We start from the raw sequence: 19,564 nt of genomic DNA on the forward strand, positions 1-19,564 counted from the left end.
ATGTTGAATTTCGGGAAGCAATCTGAATGCTAAGTCAAGCTATGACCAACCAAGTTGGGAAACAAAGAGGGGATCGACAGTAAAAGGCAGATACTTCGAGGATCCGTGACTTCTTGAAGATGAATCCTCAGAGCTTCACTGGTTCAAGCACTACTGAGGATCCAGATTTTTTTTTGAGGAACTGCAAAAAGTTTTTGAGGTTATGCACGTTGCCGATGCTGAACGAGTGGAACTAGCTGCATATCAACTGAAGAGTGCTGCTAGGACTTGGTTTGACCAGTAAAAGAAGGGTAGAGCTGAGGGTGCACCAATTTTGAATTGGGCTATGTTTGAGGAGGCTTTCTTGGGGCGTTTCTTTCCCCGTGAATTGAGAGAAGCCAAGGTACGAAAGTTCCTTACCCTTAAGCAGGATTCACTAAGTGTTCATGAGTATAGTTTGAAGTTCACCCAACTTTCCCTATATGCTCCGGAGATGATTGCGGATATGAGAAGCATGATGAGTCTATTTGTTGCTAGCTATCTCATCTGTCAAGTAAGGAAGGCAATGCAACAATGCTAATAGGGGACATGGACATAGCGAGACTTACGGTTTATGCGCATCAGGTTGAGGAAGAGAAGCTGAGAGATAGAGAAGAATTCAGAAACAAGAAAGGTAAGATCGGGAATGAGTCCGGGCAACAAATGAGTAATGTGAACCGTTCCTCCTTTCAACAAAAGAAAAAGAGACCTACTCAATTATCTGCTAGTGCACCTGCACCCAGAAACAAAGGTGAGTACAATAGTCAGAATTCACAGCACTTCAGAGCTAGACCTGCACAGTCTCAAGGTAGTATGGCACAAAGAGGCAACTGGGCTCCAGGATGTGCTAAGTGTGGTGAGAACCACCTAGGTAAGTGTCGCGATGGCTCCACAGATTGTTTCAAGTGTGGTTAAGAGGGTCACTTCATGAAAAAGTGTCCTAAGAACCGGTAAGGCAATGGGAATCAGGGAAATAGAGCCCAATCTTCATCAGTTGCTCCACCAGACAGAACTGTATCTAGATGAGCTACTTCAGGTACTGGCGTTGGAGCAAACCGCCTATATGCTATCACGAGTCGCCAAGAGCAAGAAAATTTTCCAGATGTCACTGGTATTATTAAAGTCTTTACTCTTAATGTTTATGCTTTGCTAGACCCAGGAGCGAGTTTATCTTTTGTGACTCCTTATGTTGCAATGAAATTTGATGTTCTTCCTGAGAAACTTTGTGAGCCCTTTTGTGTTTCTACGCCTGTTGGGGAATCTATTCTAGCTAAGCGAGTCTATCGTGATTGTACCATTTCCGTCAATCACAAGAGCACCATGGTTGATCATTCTGGGTATGGACTTGCTTCATGCCTGTTATGCCTCCATTAATTGTAGAACTCGAGTTGTCAAGTTCTAGTTTCCAAATGAGCCAGTTATAGAGTGGAGTAGTAATTCAGCAGTGCCTAAGAGTCGTTTCATTTCGTACCTTAAGGCGAGAAAGTTAGTTTCCAAGGGTTGTGTCTATATCTTAGTCCGAGTTAACTCAAGTGTTGAGACACCTTCTATTGAGTCAGTTCCAATTGTGAGTGTATTTCCAAAAGTCTTTCCTGATGATCTACCCGGAGTCCCTCCTGATAGAGCGATAGACTTCAGTATAGATATTCTTCCTAATACTCATTCAATATCTATTCCTCCATATAAAATGGCTCCAGTAGAGTTAAACGAGCTAAAGGAATAGTTGAAAGATCTCCTTGATAAGGGTTTTATTCGACTAAGTGTATCACCTTGGGGAGCTCCGATCTTATTTGTGAGGAAGAAATATGGTTCCCTTAGGATGTGCATAAATTACCGTCAGTTAAACAAAGTTACCATCAAGAATAAGTCTCCTCTTTCGAGAATTGATGATCTTTTCAATCAGCTTCAGGGTGCCACTTGTTTCTCTAAGATAGACCTCAGATCTGGCTACCATCAGTTAAGAGTAAGGGATTGTGGCATTCCAAAGACAACGTTCAGGACCCGTTATAGTCGTTATGAGTTCCTAGTTATGTCCTTTGGGTTGACCAATGTGCTTGCAACATTCATGGATCTTATGAATAGAGTATTCAAGCCTTATTTAGATATGTTTGTTAACGTATTCATTGATGACATACTAATCTATTCATGAAATGAAGAAGATCATGCTAGCCATCTCAGAATAGTTCTCCAAACTCTAAAGGATAAGGAGTTGTATGCTAAGTTCTCGAAATGTGAGTTTTGGCTTGAGTCTGTGGCATTCTTTGGCCACATTCTTTTCGGTGATGAAATTAGAGTTGATACCCAGAAAATAGAGGCAGTGCAGAATTGGCCTAGACCCACATCTCCAACTGATATTAGGATTTTCTTGGGGTTGGTTGGATATTATAGAAGGTTCGTAGAGGGGTCCTCAACTATTTCATCCCTCTAACCAAGTTGACTCATAAAATAGTGAAATTTCAATGGTCTGAAGTTTGTGAGAAAAACTTTCAGGAATTGAAAAATAGGTTGACTAGTGCCCCAATGTTGACCTTACCAGAATGTACACAAGGCTTTGTGGTATATTGTGATGCGTCTAGAGTTAGTTTGGGTTGTGTGTTAATGTAGAATGGCAAAGTTATAGCTTATGCCTCTAGTTGAAAGTTCACAAGAAGAATTGCCAACCCATAACTTAGAATTGGCTGCCGTAGTATTTGCTTTGAAAATATGGCGTCATTATATTTATGGTGTTCATGTGGATGTGTTCACCGATCACAAGAGTCTTCAGTACGTGTTTAGTTAGAAAGAACTTAGTCTCATACAACGAAGGTGGTTAGAATTACTCAAAGATTATGACATGATTATCCTTTATCACCCAGGTAAGACTAATGTTGTTGTTGATGCCTTGAGTAGATTGTCTATGGGTAGTACCGCCCATTTTGAGGAAGTTAAGAAGGAGTTAGCAAAAGATGTGCACATACTTGCATGATTAGGAGTTCAATTAATGGATTCCATAGAAGGAGGAGTGGTGGTGATGAATGGGGCTGAATTATCATTAGTATCTGAAGTTAAGGAAAAGCAAGACCAAGATCCCATTTTGCTTGAATTAAAGGCAAATGTTCATAAGCAAAAAAGTCTTGATTTTTGACTAAGAGAGAGATGGTGTATTGAGGTATCAAGGTAGGTTGTGTGTACCAAGGGTGGATGAGCTCCAAGAGAGGATCATGGAGAAAGCTCAGAGCTCAAGATATTCTATCTATACGGGTTCCACAAATATATATCGCGATTTGAGAGAAGTTTATTGGTGGAGTAGTATGAAGAAGGGCACGCAAAGATTGTTACTAAGTGTCTAAATTGCCAACAAGTTAAGGTAGAGCATCAAAGGCCCGGTGGTATGGCTCAGACTATAGAACTTTCGAAATGGAAGTGGTAGATTATCAATATGGACTTCATCACAGGTTTACCACGGTCTCGCATGCAACATGATTCTATTTGGGTGATTGTTGATAGAATGACGAAATCAACCCACTTTTTACCGGTAAAGACTACCTATACAGCAGAGGACTATGCTAAGTTGTATATTCAAAAGGTGATCAGACTTCATGGGGTTTTGGTATCAATTATTTCAAACAGAGGAGCGTAATTTACTGCACATTTCTGAAAATCTTTTCAGAAAGGCTTGGGTTCAAAAGTGAATTTAAGTACTACTTTCATCCGCAGACAGATGGTCAAACAGAGCGCACTATTCAAACTTTAGAAGATATGTTGAGGGCCTGTGTTATTGATTTCAAGGGGAATTAGGATGATCACCTACCTCTCATTGAGTTTGCTTACAACAATAGTTATCACTCTAGCATCCAGATAGATCCTTATGAAGCTCTTTATGGGAAAAGATGCAGATCTCTTATTAGATGGTTTTAGGTTAGTGAAGCAGGATTGATAGGACCAGACTTAGTTCATCAAGCCATGGAGAAAGTGAAAGTCATTCAAGAGAGGTTGAAAACAACGCAGAGTCGTTAGAAATCCTACACTGATGTTAGGAGAAGGGAATTAGAGTTTGAAGTAGATGATTCGGTATACTTGAAAGTTTCACCCATGAAGGGTGTTATGAGATTTGGTAATAAGGGAAGCTTAGTCCCCGGTATATTGGCCCTTACAGAATATCCAAACGAGTTGGTATTGTTGCTTATGAGTTAGAGCTACCCTAAGAGTTGGCAGCGGTTCATTCAGTATTTCATGTTTCCATGTTGAAGAAGTGCATGAGAGATCCTTCACTTATCATACCTACTGAAGATTTTGGTATCAATGATAGTTTGTCTTATGAGGAGATCCATGTTCAGATTCTAGACTGTTAGGTTCGCAAGATAAAGACCAAGGAAGTAGCATCAATCAAGGTTCTTTGGAGAAACTAGTTTGTTGAGCAAGCCACTTGGAAAACTGAGGAGGATATGAAGAAGAGATATCCACATCTCTTTGAGCCCGGAGAAATTCTAGACCAAGGTACTAATTCTCTTCTTAGTACTCTTTAATTTATATACTTGATGTGTTAGATTTACTTGTTAGGTGTTTGAGTTAAGTGTTATATGTTACACCCTTAGCCTACTAAGAATAATCTCATTCGAGGATGAATGTTCCCAAAGGGGAGATATTGAAACAACTCGCTATTTCAAAGAACTAGAAAGACCTAGAGTTAGAAATAGTCATTTTTGGAAAGAATGAAAAATCTGGAAAATTGGTTAAGTTATGTGAAGTTTGAGTTTTGGGTCAACTTCAAACGACTATAACTCCTAGGTCACGATGATTTAGGTGTGGTACAAGATACCGTAGGAAATATCCTTAAATTATCTTTCCAATGCCACCAAGTTATCTCAATTTCGAGTTCGTATGAATGAGATATGTCCATTCGAAGTTGGGTTGTCTAAATAAGAAAAGTCAAAACCAGATTTTGGAAGGGTATTTTAGTCTTTTCCATACCCAATTAATAAATTTCGTTTTTAGAAGTTTAATTGGGGTCTAATAAAAATTAGATCAGTTTACGCATTTACCAAAACATACTAGGGCGTGGAGAAAAGAGAAAAGAGGAGAAATGAGAAGAAAATTTCAAGATTCGTCAAGTTCTTGCAATTTTGGATGTGGATTTCGTCAAGGATTCAATCCTACGAGGTATGTGAGATCACATAACGTTGGGTTAGTTCACCCACGTGTCAATCATGATTCAATTCAGCGTAATTGTGTTCTTGAAAGAAAGATTATGAGTTCTTGTGAAATTTGTTTAAGTTCTTGTGGGTTCTTGTTGTTGAGAAGTTTCTTGAGTTTGATTCATGAAATTAGGTGTGATTTTGAGTAGATTCCTTCATATTTTGGTGATATAGACGATTCTATGTGTTTGGGAAAAGAACTAATTGAATTTAGAGGGTTAGAGTTGAAAAACAAGCAAGAAAATTCGGAGATTTTCTGGGGAGGGGGTTGGGGTATCGCGCCTCTCAGAGCGCCCAAAAGGGAACTCTGAAATTTGGGCTCTGGGGCGCCGCGCCAGCCAAAGCGCCCAACCCAGACTCTTATGTTTCAAGGCTGGTGCCCCGCACCATTCAGAGCGCCAGGGTCGCCAGGCCTTCTACCTTTTCCCACTTCTTTCCATTTGAGTTCCCTAGCAACATACATAAGTTTTTTTAGTTGATTTCTACACTCTAATGTACATATAAACATCATGAAATCATCTATAAACATGAGATCATAAGCCTTGAATCCATAATTCAATTCAAGGAAAGTTAAGAGTCAAGCCAAGAGAATTTCATAGTCTTCCAAAAGTCTTTTACAAATGTTTTAACTTTGTTTTAAGACTTGAGTTTTGAGTTGAGTAAAGAGTAGGAGTAAACTTCATTTCTTCAAAAGATTAAACGGGAACTAACTATTCCCAAGAGTTGAAATGTTTTCACATTTAAACAAGAAACGAAACACCGATTTCCAAGAGAGCCTTTGAGCTAGTTTTGAGTAATTATCTCAAACCATAGAAAGAGTTTTTGTTTTTTAAAACATATGAGCTAGGTATATTTTGGGAGTAGTATTGAGCACTACTATGAGGACGAGTTCATAGTAACTCAAGTCTCCATAAACCATGTAGCCATCGTGGGTAGAAAGGGTCATACTTTTTAGATGACACCTTACTCTTTTTAGCATAAACTAGTGGATCCACTTAGTTGAGGCGTTCTATATCACAGAAAGGTATAGGACAGTTCTAGCAGCGTGGACGAGACAATGTATCATCACTTTAGCTCATAGTGATGGCTGTCAGTTAGAGAAACTCCCACAATATTATATTACTTTATATGTAAGCTGGGTTGTTATTGTATTTCTTTAATACATTGAGTTCTTAGCTACTGTTTTAAATGCTTTGTATAAACTGCCCCTTTATTGTTGTTTTACTTTGCATTTGAGTTGAGTATTTATGAGTTGAGTAAAGCTAAGGTAAGTGTTCTTTTCAGATTTATTTCAAGCTTATGACATGTTAGTTTTCTCCTCGCATGATCAAACATTCAATCTACTAATGCCATTTTGCCTGAATCGTTTTATGATGCAGATACAGGTAACTAGTATTAGCATCCGGAGCCTCGTTGATCCAGTTGAGCACTTAGAGTCAATTGATGAGCCTTCTTGCTTTCGGAGGACCCTTTTTTACTGCTTTATAGTTAGTTCATGGGGATGTCGTGAGTTTTGTCCCGACGTCCATATCAGTGTTAGAGGCTTCATAGTCAGTTAGTTAGTTCGATTGTCATTATCTTGTTATTGGCTTATGTTCATATTTGAGTTGCCACTTTGGCTAAGTTAAATGTTTATTTCTAAAACATTCTAAGTTTAGTTTGAGACATTTGAGTTATCTTGCATTTGAATTCTCTTCTTAATGCTTAAAGTCTTCTGCTGAGATTCTAGTCAGACCAAGGATTCGCTTGGGGCAAACAATGGGTCTCGAGTGTCAATCCCGCACAGGATGTAAGCTTGGGGCGTGACACATTCGTGAGAGTATTACAGAGAAGGAAAATGAAGATTTGTGTAGAGATCATACTCTTGATGAAGTTAAGAGAGTTGTTTTCAGCCTGAATGGTGTGTGACAATGTTGGTGGTCCTAATGGTTTGACATGTAAATTTTATCAAAATTGTTGGGAGATAATAGGTCAAGACATTTTCATAATGGTCCAAGAGATTTTTAGGGATAACTCTCTACCCAAGTTAATTACTCATACTAATTTTATCTTACTGCCCAAAAAAGATGAGATTAACACCTTTGTTGATTTAAGGCCAATTAGCTTGAGTAACTTTATCAACAAGATCATTTCTAGGGTTGTTTGGAAGGTTTACTGCCCAAATTAATCTCTTCAAACCAATCAGGTTTTGTGAAAAGTAGAAGTATAATTGAAAATGTGTTACTAACACAGGAGATTGGTATAGATATCAGAAAGAAGGGGTAAACCTTCAAATGTTATTTTTAAGCTTGATATGGCTAAGGCCTATGATAGAATCTCTTGGTTTTTCCTGATAAAGGTGCTAAGGAAGTTGGGCTTTGCTGAAATTTTGTTGACCTCATATGGAGATTACTAGCCAGTAATTGGTATTATGTTTTAATAAATGGGCAATCACATGATTCATTCCACCAGAGGGGTGAAACAGGGGGACTTTCTATCTCCTGCACTATTTATATTGTTAGCTGAAGTTTTATCAAGGGCCCTAAATGTTTTATTTTAGGATAGACAATTTCAGGGATATGGAATGTCGAAATGGAGTGCTAATATAAATCATCTAGCATATGCAGATGATATTATTATATTTAAATCAATTCACAAATATTCTTTGAAGAAGATTATGACAGTGTTGAAGAAATATGAGACTCAATCAGTCCAAAAGATTAACAGAGATTAGAGTACGCTTTATCTTCACCAAAAGCAATATGTATATTTGAAAAAGAATCAACTCTTTTTATTTGATTGGGTATTTTCGTTAGATCATTATCTTTTACTTTTATTATTTCCCTTAACACTTTTAATTCAAAAAATAAATTTAAACCATCAATATCAGAATAACTATTACATGTTAAAGAAAGTTCAAGGTTAACACACTATTTTTTAAATTCTCATCATCTAGTGATCTCAATATTTTACCACTAAATTAGAAATCAAAAATATTTCCGTATGCTTCAATTGGTTCAAATCTATTTTGAACTACCCTACATATATAAAAAACAATAAACACTAAAAGATTCTTCAAGAGACTCTGTGATTTCCCAATCCATATTTTCATCAAATTGTTTCTTACGAAATTCAGGTTTATTTTCATCTCATATGCAATTTCCTTAGCAGAAATCATAACACTCATAGTACATATAATTTATTTTTACAAAAATAACATATATAAGTAATTATTTTTTTCAAAATGGGGGACCCCAAATGATGGCTTTAGTGGCCTAGCAATGGCGGATCTATGAAGGGCTGTGGGGGTGCCACGCCACCCCCGAACTTCGATGGAAACTCTATATATACATAGGTATATATATATATATATATATAAATATAAAGCGTGTCACCCACAAAACAAAATTGACTTGTGGTGCCACAGTAGGAGGACAACTTTAGAAGGTTGATGTTGCGGGTTCGAATCCCATTTGGCACCCACGGACTCTAAATCCTGGATCCGCCACTGTGGCCTAGGGGTTAAGACGACCCTGAACACATTGAGCCAAAGGTTTGATATATTCTAAATCTCTGAGATTTCTTCTAAATATATTGAATACAAACATGATTTTATTTCCAAAAGAAGAGGACCACAATTTTTTCAATATGAATAAGAATTAAGCTAAAATCTGCTCGTCTGTTATTTATTTATTTATTTTGAAGAGAATCAAGATTCAGCAAGTTCATAAGAATAAAGTTCCTTGAAGATTTCACTATTTCTTCTTATTTAAGAAACGATAGCTTAGGACGCAATCACCCAAAACCTTCACATATTTTGTTCATGAATACACATTAAATCTTGGCCATAATCAATCAAGGACTATACCATTACCTCTTCTAAACAGGACCAAATCTGAAACAGGAAGAGAGATGATCATTTTCATGAACGTGTTCATATTCCATCTTGTGTCCAAAAGTCTAGACAAATAATAACCCACATAATTCAGACATTCTCATGTCTTTAAGATGTAAGAGAAACATTATGAAAACATTGCGAGACCACGCACAACGCTAATGCCAACTTGAAACATACCAAACAGAAAAAGAAGAGCTAATGGGTCTCTATTTCACATTTTTTCTGAATTATAAGAAAGCAGCCATGAAGGAAGTAAAAAAAAAAAAAAAAGGGCAAGTTCAAACAGGTAGTATCCTGTTTCATTAACTGTTTCAGCTGGAAATATACTCGCTGATTGTACGTTTATAAAAATTGAACAAGATATAGTGAAAAGGAATCCATTGACTTTCTTACAACATGAACTAGAGTCTAAACCCAATATCACATTCTTGTGTTGCTTGTTTGTCTCCTCTCAAGTGCTTTAGTATGATGTGTGTCATTTGTGATAAAAGTTTGGATCAGTCAGGTGGGCAGACCTGTTATGGCTTTGTTCGAACTCCAGTATGATTTTTCTAAGTAACGACCGACCATCCATATATAGATATGATTATAGTTGTGTAGGACTATCTCTTACATAAAATGTTTCAATAAATTTGTCGTTAGCTTCTCATAATCTTGGTTTTGTCCTAATAATCATTTCTTTCTCGTAAGATCACAAGAAATAGCTTGAGTTTTCACTATTTTGTTCACAGGTTCAAGGAGTGTAATTATGATTTGGAAAATTAGTTTATGATAGATTTAACATAGCTTTCCTAAAATCAGTCTACAAATTCTCTTGATTCATAGCTTTAAGAAACCATCATAAGTCTATTGAAAAGTGTCAGGATTTTTTTCTTTCCTCTTAAAGGCCTCTAGAGGTAAATAATAGAAGATTGTATCAGTCAATGCATCATCGAGGCAGACTAGTAGGTTTTAAAGTCATGTATATGTTCACATCTAAAGGACAAGATATCAGCATATTTGCGAAACTGTCTAAATCCTATGAAAGTCGAATGCAAAGGAGAGACTCCCTTTGATTTAAAGACTTGAGATTCTGGATTGTTAGATTAATTAGAGGTTTATATATTAATAATATCAGATGATGAGATAAAACATTTTTTTGTTGCAAAACGATTACCATTACAGGGAACTCCTTCTACTAATATCAGTTGTAGTACTTCTACATTTACCATGGATAATTAGCTAGAACATTTGAGTTAAGGGTACCACTACATTACACAAACATTTTATGCATCAATTGAATAAAAAAGATCTTGCAAACTAGTTGTGCTTGTTTCTTGCTGCTTTTTTGGTTCATGGATCATGTTAATTTTTCATTCAAAATACTCCTTCAGTTCCTATTTATGTGTCTGACTTTCATAAAAATGCCACCTTTCTGAATGTAGCAAGTTCTTTATTCTAAAACTCTCATTTTACCCTTAGTGACATCACTCCCTTGTACGAATGACATAACATTATTAAGACCACACACCTTTAATTTTAAAACCACAACATTCAAAATTCTTTTACATTCTTAAACTATACTATTCTAACTAGGACACAAAAAAAAATGATAAATGAAAATATGTATTATCTATCCCAATTGCCCGACAAGAACTGAATACAATAGGATAATTCTTCAAATACATTTAATATGGAACAATCTCACTTACATATTATTTTAGAAACCTCTCCACAGTCCACACAATTTATCGAAAAAATATAGTACAAAATATTGCTAAAGAATACCTTTTACTGATCCCAAAAGAAAAGATCTTGCCAAAGAAATTATAATGTGATATACAAATTAATAGCATAGTCACTTCCCAAAGTAATAATTCTGACAAATCAACCTGATAAAATGATCAACATGATAAAATGATCAAACAGCCAGGTACAGAAACTTTTAACAACAAATCACCCCAAGTTTCTTTTTGCTACATTCTGTTGGTACCGTCTTAGTTGACCATATAATGAACCACTCAAATTGGGAACAAATGCTTAATTTTTATTCCTATTTGTTTTTTGTTTAGACCACAAAATGCTTGATTAAAGAAGAATACCATTTGTTAGTAATTTGTTAGTTAGGATGTAGTGCTTTTATGATGTACTATTGGTACTTTTATGTGTTTAGTAAGTCATAAAAAATGAAAGTGTAAATTTGTTTGGGTAGCTAACTGCCTGCAACTTTATTACACATGGCGTAAGATAATCTTTTATCCAAACTAACCCATATTAGATTAGTTAAGATCTTTGATTAATTTCAGAAAATAGTAAAAGTATTTGTATCACTTCAAGTTCACATGACCGATATTTTGCCTCAATTACTTACTAGATATCAAGTCTTTCTAATCTTTTTTCTTACTTATGTTTCTTGTACAACTGGAGGGCTGGAGTTTCTATTTTGGAACTCATTTTTTGCCCAAAATATCAGGTCAACAACAATTAGGGTTGTTAGCCTCTGTTTTATCGTCTTGATTCTGTTGTTTATTTATATGTTGACTAACTTTTACATCTGTTTGCATAACTCTTAAGTTTTGATGTATTAATATCTTTATTTTATTTTTATAACCGAGAAATCCATCTGTGACCCACCCTTTGGACCAATCACAGCCTTCTAAACTCGGTTGATAATGGGCCCGCCCCCTCTACCCTTCTCCACTTAAATACCGGGCTTCACTTTGCATGGTGTGGGGCTTGAACCTGCAACCTAAGCCACAAATCCTCCACCTTTTGCCACTCGAGCTAGGCCTTGGGGGCTTGCCCTTTTTATTTAAATTTACTTGTGTAACATAATATTATTTATTCATGAATTTAATAGTAAATTGTAAGCCCTTGGAAATATTTTCAGAATCAGATGATAGGCTCTAAGAGATGTTTTTCCTAAATTGATTTTAAAGCAAATAAATAAATAAATTTTTCATAATTTGTTTTCCTAAATTGAGTTTAAGAACCTTCAAATAGGCTCTAATGTTTAATATCTTCCCTTCGAGTAACCAAAAAACTCTTACTTAGAATCTCATTGGTTTTCGCAAATCAAACAGAGTATACATTTACATATCAAAAATGATTTTCCTAATCATTTTCCTTAAAATTAGGTGACGACTCTAAACATTTTCAAAATCAGAGTAACAATCATATTATGTTGTGAACTATAACGGCTAGCTTGAAATAGGGTGCGACAACTTAGGGACTCCGCTAGAAACCTACGTAGGTTTTAACCTTAGAAAACTCAATTTAGAAATATGATCTGTGATAACTTGTTTATTTTAAACTTATTATTTGTTTTACATAAATGTTATATTGCTTTGATTGAAAGGTCTACCTTGACATTTCCGTTGTCCACATATCTTACCGACAGAAAGATATGCAGACTTAAAAACTTAAATATCACCTTAATATATAACTGATGAAATCACCAGCAACCAGGGGCAGATGTACAGTGTTTTCAGGGGGGTCATTCAACCCACCTCGGTAAAAAAATTACACTATATATATAAGATTGATTTTTTTATGTACATGTATATATTTAAAATTGAACCACCTGAATATATATCAAAGGAGTAGCCCAACGGTTGAGGGGGTTCAAAATTTCGCTTAAGTGAGCTTTGGGTCGCAGGATCGATTTCAGGCAACAATATTTTTTTGTTGTTGTAATTTTTAGCGATTTTGCAGGCATCAGTTTTAAGTGTTTATTTATTAAATATAGATATACCAAACGATCCCTTTTTAAAGACATTACTAATTAAAAAAATTATATTTAAAATCTCTAATGGAAAGTCAACAAATAAAAAAATCCCTCTTTTCTAGGGATTGCAATATTATATTTTCCCTATTCTTTCTCTTTCAACTTCAGCCTTCAGGTTTTGTTGCTGCTCGCTGGCCGCTGCTGCAGTCCCGCCTGTTGTTGACTTGCTGCCGCCTGTTGCTGCTGCTCGCTGGCCGCTGCTGAAGTCTCGCCTGTTGTTGACTTGCTGCCGCTTGTTGCTGCTGCTTGCTGTCGTTGGTGGAGGAGTGATGGTCCTTTGTGGATTAATTTCATTTTCTCCTTCAGGCTCTATTTATGATGGCAACCTCTGTAAGTTTTTTTTTTCCAGAATTCTATGCTTTGATTCTGGTATTTGTTGATGTGCTATTTTATTTAGCAGATTGAACTCGGATATTCATTTCTCTTAACAATTTTTTATTTTTCATATGAAAATTTCAATTATATTCACTAATTATGAAAGTTATAATTTTATTTGTTTGGGCTTATCTGTTGATTTTAAGATGCCCATTATGTGTTTGATGAAATGTCAGAAAGATTTGCCAACTTTCTTATTTTCTTTTCTAATTTTGGGTTTGAATAGATACAATGTTGCACTCATTTAACAATACATTAAGAAGAATTTGGTTGCTAGATAGATTAAAATAAAACCAAAGTAGGATTATCTTTGCCTTCTTCTAAAGTTTGGTATCCAGGAGAGGCACCATTCTCATTTGCATTGGTATCATAAAAAATTTAATATTGTGTTGACTCTAAATTTTGAATTCACCTCTCTCTAAATATTTATAATTTCCTATTTAAGTTTCCTATTTAAGTTTAAGAGTAAGTTGAAGTATTGATTAACTATTTTATACCTCCTGGGAATGGTGCCGTAAACCTGGATTAATAACACTTAACATTTTTTGGTGTTGGGGTGAATTTGGTATTCTTTGATGTTCTTATCAAAAGAAATTGCAAGATTTTGAAGCCTTATTTAAGAGTAAAGCCACATGTTTGGTTAATTTGTTTTTGTGCCGTGAGATTTTTGACAGAAATGGATGGAAGGAGGAATCTTGCAACTTTCTAAATAGTATAAGGATGTTTTTTGTGCAATGAGATAATACAAGGATGTACCTTATATTTAGGCCATAGCTAAGGGATGAATTTAGCTCAAAACTCGACATTCAACATTTGTTTAGTGGATATTAACTTTTATTTATGAGATTCAAACTTTTGTTCATTGTCTATAATTTTGTTTTGGTCCTTATTGCATATTTAATTTTTGTAAGTTCTAACTAAATTTTTATTTTACGATTCAGTCTCAATATTCAGTGAAGAAGTATTTTACACAAGTACCGAAACCAACTTAAGTGCGTCGATTGATGTAGTAAGACTTCTCATAAGTCGGGGATTTGCATTTAGAGGTCATGAATCTAAATCATCACTTAGTAGGGGTAACTTTCTTGAAATTCTCTCATGGTATGCAAAAAAATGTGATAAAATTCGTGATTATGTTTTGAAACATTCACTTGTAAGTGATCAAATGACTTCTCCAATGATTCAAAAAGATATTGTGAGTGCATGTAAGATAGAGACCGTTAAAGCTATTCTTGAGGAATTAAATGGTGACTACTTTGCTTTTCTAGTTGATGAATCCTTTGATGTGTCACGCAAGGAGCAAATTGCTATCGTATTTCGTTATATTGATAGAATGGGATTTGTAATGGAGCGACTTATTGACATTGTTCATGTTGAAGATACTAGTGCTTCATCTTTAAGGGAGGCAATTTTTAATTTACTTGCTCAACATTCTTTGAGTCCATCAAGTGTGTGTGGACAATGTTACGTTGGGGCAAGTAATATGCAAGGTGAGATCAATGGTCTTAAAATATTGATTAGACGAGAAAGTAAATCGGCTCATTCAATCCATTGCTTTGCTCATCAACTTCAACTAACTCTTGTTGGGGTCTCTAAAAAGTGTGTTGAAGTGGGAAAACTTATAGTATTGATCTCAAATATTTTTAATGTATTGGGATCTTCTTTTAAGCGTATGGATAATTTACGAGATTTCCAAAAATCAACAATTCAAGTGGCATTAGATATGGGTGAACTTACAACCGGTAGGGGCTTGAATCAACAACGTGGTCTTTCAAGAGCTTGTGATACTCGTTGGGGATCTCATTATAAATCCTTTAACAATTTTATTATTATGTTTGGCTCTAATATTCTTGAGGCTCTTGAATCACTTGCTCTTGATGCAAGGAGTATGGATGAAAGAGCCAAGGCAATGGGACATCTTGAAGCTTGTCAAACATTTGAGATTGCGTTTATGTTGCATTTGATGAGAGATGTCTTAGCAATCACAAATGAGCTTAATAAATGTTTACAAAAAAAAGAGCAAGATATTGCAAATGCCATGCTACTTGTTGAAGTAGCAAAGAGAAGGTTGCAAGTCTTAAGAGATGATGAATGTGATTCTCTTATTGCCAAGGTATCTACATTTTGTATCAAACATGATGTTTTGATACCTAACTTTGAGGAGCCATATGTTAGCTCTTTAAGATCTCGGCGGAAACTTGCTAACTACACAATCTTAGATCATTATCGTGTTGAAGTGTTTTGCAATATCATTGATTGGCAACTTCAAGAACTTAATGATCGTTTTGATGAGGTGACTACCGATTTGCTCCATGTAATTGCTTGCTTGAATCCAATTAACTCATTTTCAAGTTTTGACATAAGAAAAGTAATGAGAATGGCTAAATTATATCCATATGACTTTGATGAATCCAATATGAGAATTCTTGAGAATCAACTTGCAAGTTACATTGTTGATGTTCGTGATGTTGACGAAAGGTTCTCCGATCTAAATGGGCTTTGTGATCTTTCCAAAAGATTAGTTCAGACAAAGAAACATTCAAATTATCCTCTTGTATTTCGCTTAGTGAAACTTGCTCTACTTTTACCAGTTGTCATTGCCTCCGTTGAAAGAGCTTTTTCGGCAATGAAGTTTATCAAGAATGACTTGCGGAATCAAATGAGTGATGATTTTTTTAGTGATTGTTTGGTGCCTTATTTAGAAAAATATGTATTTGATAAGATTTCTAATGATGTTATTATTAAGACATTTCAAGATATGAAACCTCGTAGAATACAATTGTAAAAATGTATGTAGTTGTATTTTCAAATGTAAAACTATGTTTTGATAGGTTTATCCGCATGTTTGGTTTCTTAACCTCCCTTCAAGGTTGTGTAGTTTTGTAATGTAATGAAGTCATTTTATGCCAAAAAGAATTTTTGTGAAGAAATAGTATTTTCGCTTAGATTTGTGTTTTTTATTAGTCTTTCTAATGTTAAATTTGTGCTTGCTCTCCATTTGCACTTTCAGGAGCCGAAGAGAATTCTAAAGGAATTGAAGAACTTGTAGAACATTTTGAATGAGTTGTGCTACTTTATTATCATTTTATAGATATGTACTTTAAATTTGTTTCTTAAGATAAGTTGTAATTGTAAGAAATTATTTGAACTAAGGATTTTTTTTTGTCAATCCGTTTGTTAATCAATCCGTTCATATATGACCCGACCTGTTTGTTTATGGATAATATTAGCGTGTTAAATTATTTTTTTTGAACCCCCTTGATAGAATTCCTGCCTCCGCCACTGCCAGCAACCTTCCTCTTCAGTAAAACTATTGAACTCTTCCAACGTGGAAATCATCTCCAAAATTTGAAAATTTAAAAGTCTGCGTGTTTGGATTTCAATACTCCATTAACAATAATGAAGACTTTGTTACCTCATATTCACAAAAGTGATAATAAAAAAGTCAATTCCTTCAGACCTAAGCTCCATGTATTCTATGATTATTTCGCCACCAATTGTGTAGGTTTTGTGGACTTGAAACTATCATTGAAATATTTGACAAGTTTACATTAATATACATTTGATAGAAAAGGGGTTTGATCAGTTTTTTGCTCCATATCCCTATCAGACTTGCGTGATGTACATTTTATTTATTTGTATATCTTATTTGGTCTGCTACTTTACAGTCAAAGCAATATAATAATTAGATAAAAAAACAATCACAAATCTTAATCATAAACAAAGTTTTCTAAGGACAGAACCTATATTAATCCCCATGTCACTAAGTAGTCCCACCCTATTTTCGAACTGGTCTTAATAGTTAGCAATACAAAATGGTTGTGCCTCTAATTTAATAGATATCTAAAGTTACCATCTAATTTAAGAAAAAATATTAGGAAAACTATATCTTTAAAATATAAATATAAACTAGACGGCCAGACGTTAAACATATCTCAGAACAAATCTGAAGATTGATCTTTAACTTAATTTTAAAAATAATAATTAAGGGTACCTTGTGTTAGGATATTTACTAATCCTAGATAAGGATGGACAGATTTTAAATATTTGTATATAGTTATTGTAGATAGAGTTAAGTACTCTTTTAATTCTATTAGGACTTTAAGTCCTTCTCCTATCTTAGTTTTTAAATATTGGATGTATCTGATAAATGAATCAATTCAATCAAAACTCTTTCATGGTATCAGAAGCAGAGAACTATACGCTTCCTTTTACCATGGCCAATTCATCAATCAGTAGCTCATCCTCTACCAATTTTCCACATCCAAATTTGATTAAGTTAGATAGAAATAATTATGTATTGTGGAAGTCACAGCGTTTACCTGCAATAAGAGGTCATAACCTAGAAGGATACGTTGATGGATCACATAAGTGCCCTGAAAAATTCGTCCCCGACAATTCAACCAACGAAATTCACATGAATGGGTTGTGATCCTGCATACTTAGCATGGAGAAAACAGGACTAATTACTCCTCAGGTGTCTTCTTTCGACTCTCACTGAGAGCATTTTGGCACATTAGAAAATATGTTTGCATCTCAATTGAAGACGCGACTTATGCAACTTCGTCTTCAGTTGCAAACCACAAAGAAAGGCTAGATTACCTTCAAAAAATGAAGTCTATTGTGGAGATTTCCAAAATTTAAAAATCTGAAGACATTTTGGTTTTTGTTTTATTCATTAATAAAGTTAAAATAAATAATAGAGCTCTAAATTATAATATAATTTTTCTAAAAATGTAATTAGAATTTAAAATAAAATTAAAATAAGTGAAATAAAAATGAAGGTGGCATATTTATTTCACAAGTGTGATTTGTGAAATGTATAAGAAGAGGTATATAAAATAACATGTTTAAAATAAATGTGTTTATCATAAGTAAGAAAATCTGTATAAGGTAAAAAATAATATTACAACGTATTCAGGCTTCAATAGAATAAAGAAGGTGAAATCAAAATGAAAGTGGGAGAATTATTAGAATACAAATGTGATTTGTGAAAAGCATAAAAAGGTATATAGCTAAATGTGTAAAAACTGTGTATATCCTAAGAAGTTAAGAAAATTTGTATATGTAAAAAAATAATGAATATATAAGAGCTTCTTAGGGCCAGATTAAAATTTTCAGCGATATATTACGCATATTTTGCCTTAAAAGAACGTTAATTTATTTCATTGGAAAGTAGTGCTTTTATCCTTAGATTCGCCAGTTTAAATTTCTCAAAAATAAAAACCTGCAAATTTACTCTAAACAAATCACTATCTTATACTAAAAAGTGAAATACTGCACTTGGTATACTTTAAACTCTCAAATGGTTACTTTCAACCGTCAAAAAATCTACACTTTTAATCTTTTGAAAAATCTATGTTATGAAATTGTGATCTAATGAATTCTAGACTCCATTAATGGAGCTTCCATTTGACAGAGAATAAAGTATAAAACTGAATTGATTATTCATTGAAGAAGAAGTAAATTAAAAATGTACATAATCACCTCTATATATAGAGTCACATGGAATCTTCTACACACTCTAACTACTTACAGAATTGTGTAACTAGCTGTCCTACGTGTACTAACTAGTTGTCCTATGTGTACTAACTAACTGATTCACGTGGTTCACGTGGGATTAGCCAATTACATTGTATTACATCTCAACACTCCCCCTCAAGATGGAGGGTGTGAAAAAACATTAAGCTCTCCCATCTTGTTGAGAAGATGTAAATGTTGAACATGTCCTAGCCCTTTAGTCAACAAGTCGGCAAGCTGATCTTGAGTAGGAACATATACTGTATGAATCATGCCAACTTTGATCTTGTCTCTGATGAAATGACAATCAATCTCTATATGTTTAGTACGTTCATGAAATATCGGGTTAGCTGCAATTTGTATAGCAGACTTGCTATCACTCAAAATAGAAACAGGTAACTTGAGAGGCACCTCTAATTCTTTGAACAAACCAAGTAACCAGGTAACTTCAGCAAAACTCCTTGACACAGTGTGTTGTTTCTTTGATTTCCAGGAAATCAAAGAGTCACCAAATTTTACAATGTAGCCTGTAACCGACCTTCTTGTGTTAGGGCAGGCTGCCCAATCTGAATCACACTAGCAGGTTAGTGCATCTACAGCCTTAGCTTGAAGCCATACACATTGCCCTATAGTGCCTTTGAGATATCTGACCACTCTAGTTGCAGCTTCATAATGAGACTGTTTAGGAGTCTACATAAATTGACTTAAAGTCTGAACAACATAGCAAATATTAGGTCTAGTGATAGTAGCGCTTTCCTACCAGCCTTTGATAAGAGCTTACATCACTAAGTGGTTCATCTTCACTAAGAGCAATGGCTTGATCATATTCCAAGG

The 19,564-nt window shown here is 34.8% G+C and overlaps 1 protein-coding gene across 1 annotated transcript; it reads left to right on the plus strand.

The window, feature by feature from the left end:
* Positions 1–567: 567 nt before the first annotated feature.
* LOC125823477 (uncharacterized) lies at positions 568–16,259 on the plus strand. The gene is made up of 5 exons (XM_049502854.1): positions 568–652; positions 1,055–1,129; positions 12,944–13,165; positions 14,152–15,899; positions 16,221–16,259. The coding sequence occupies exons 1-5, from the start codon at positions 568–570 to the stop codon at positions 16,257–16,259; spliced, it is 2,169 nt and encodes a 722-aa protein (XP_049358811.1).
* Positions 16,260–19,564: the final 3,305 nt, after the last annotated feature.

This window comes from Solanum verrucosum, unplaced genomic scaffold (genome assembly GCF_900185275.1).
Source record: "Solanum verrucosum unplaced genomic scaffold, falcon-dt-bn FXZP01000012.1, whole genome shotgun sequence".
In the NCBI taxonomy this organism is placed as follows: domain Eukaryota; kingdom Viridiplantae; phylum Streptophyta; class Magnoliopsida; order Solanales; family Solanaceae; genus Solanum; species Solanum verrucosum.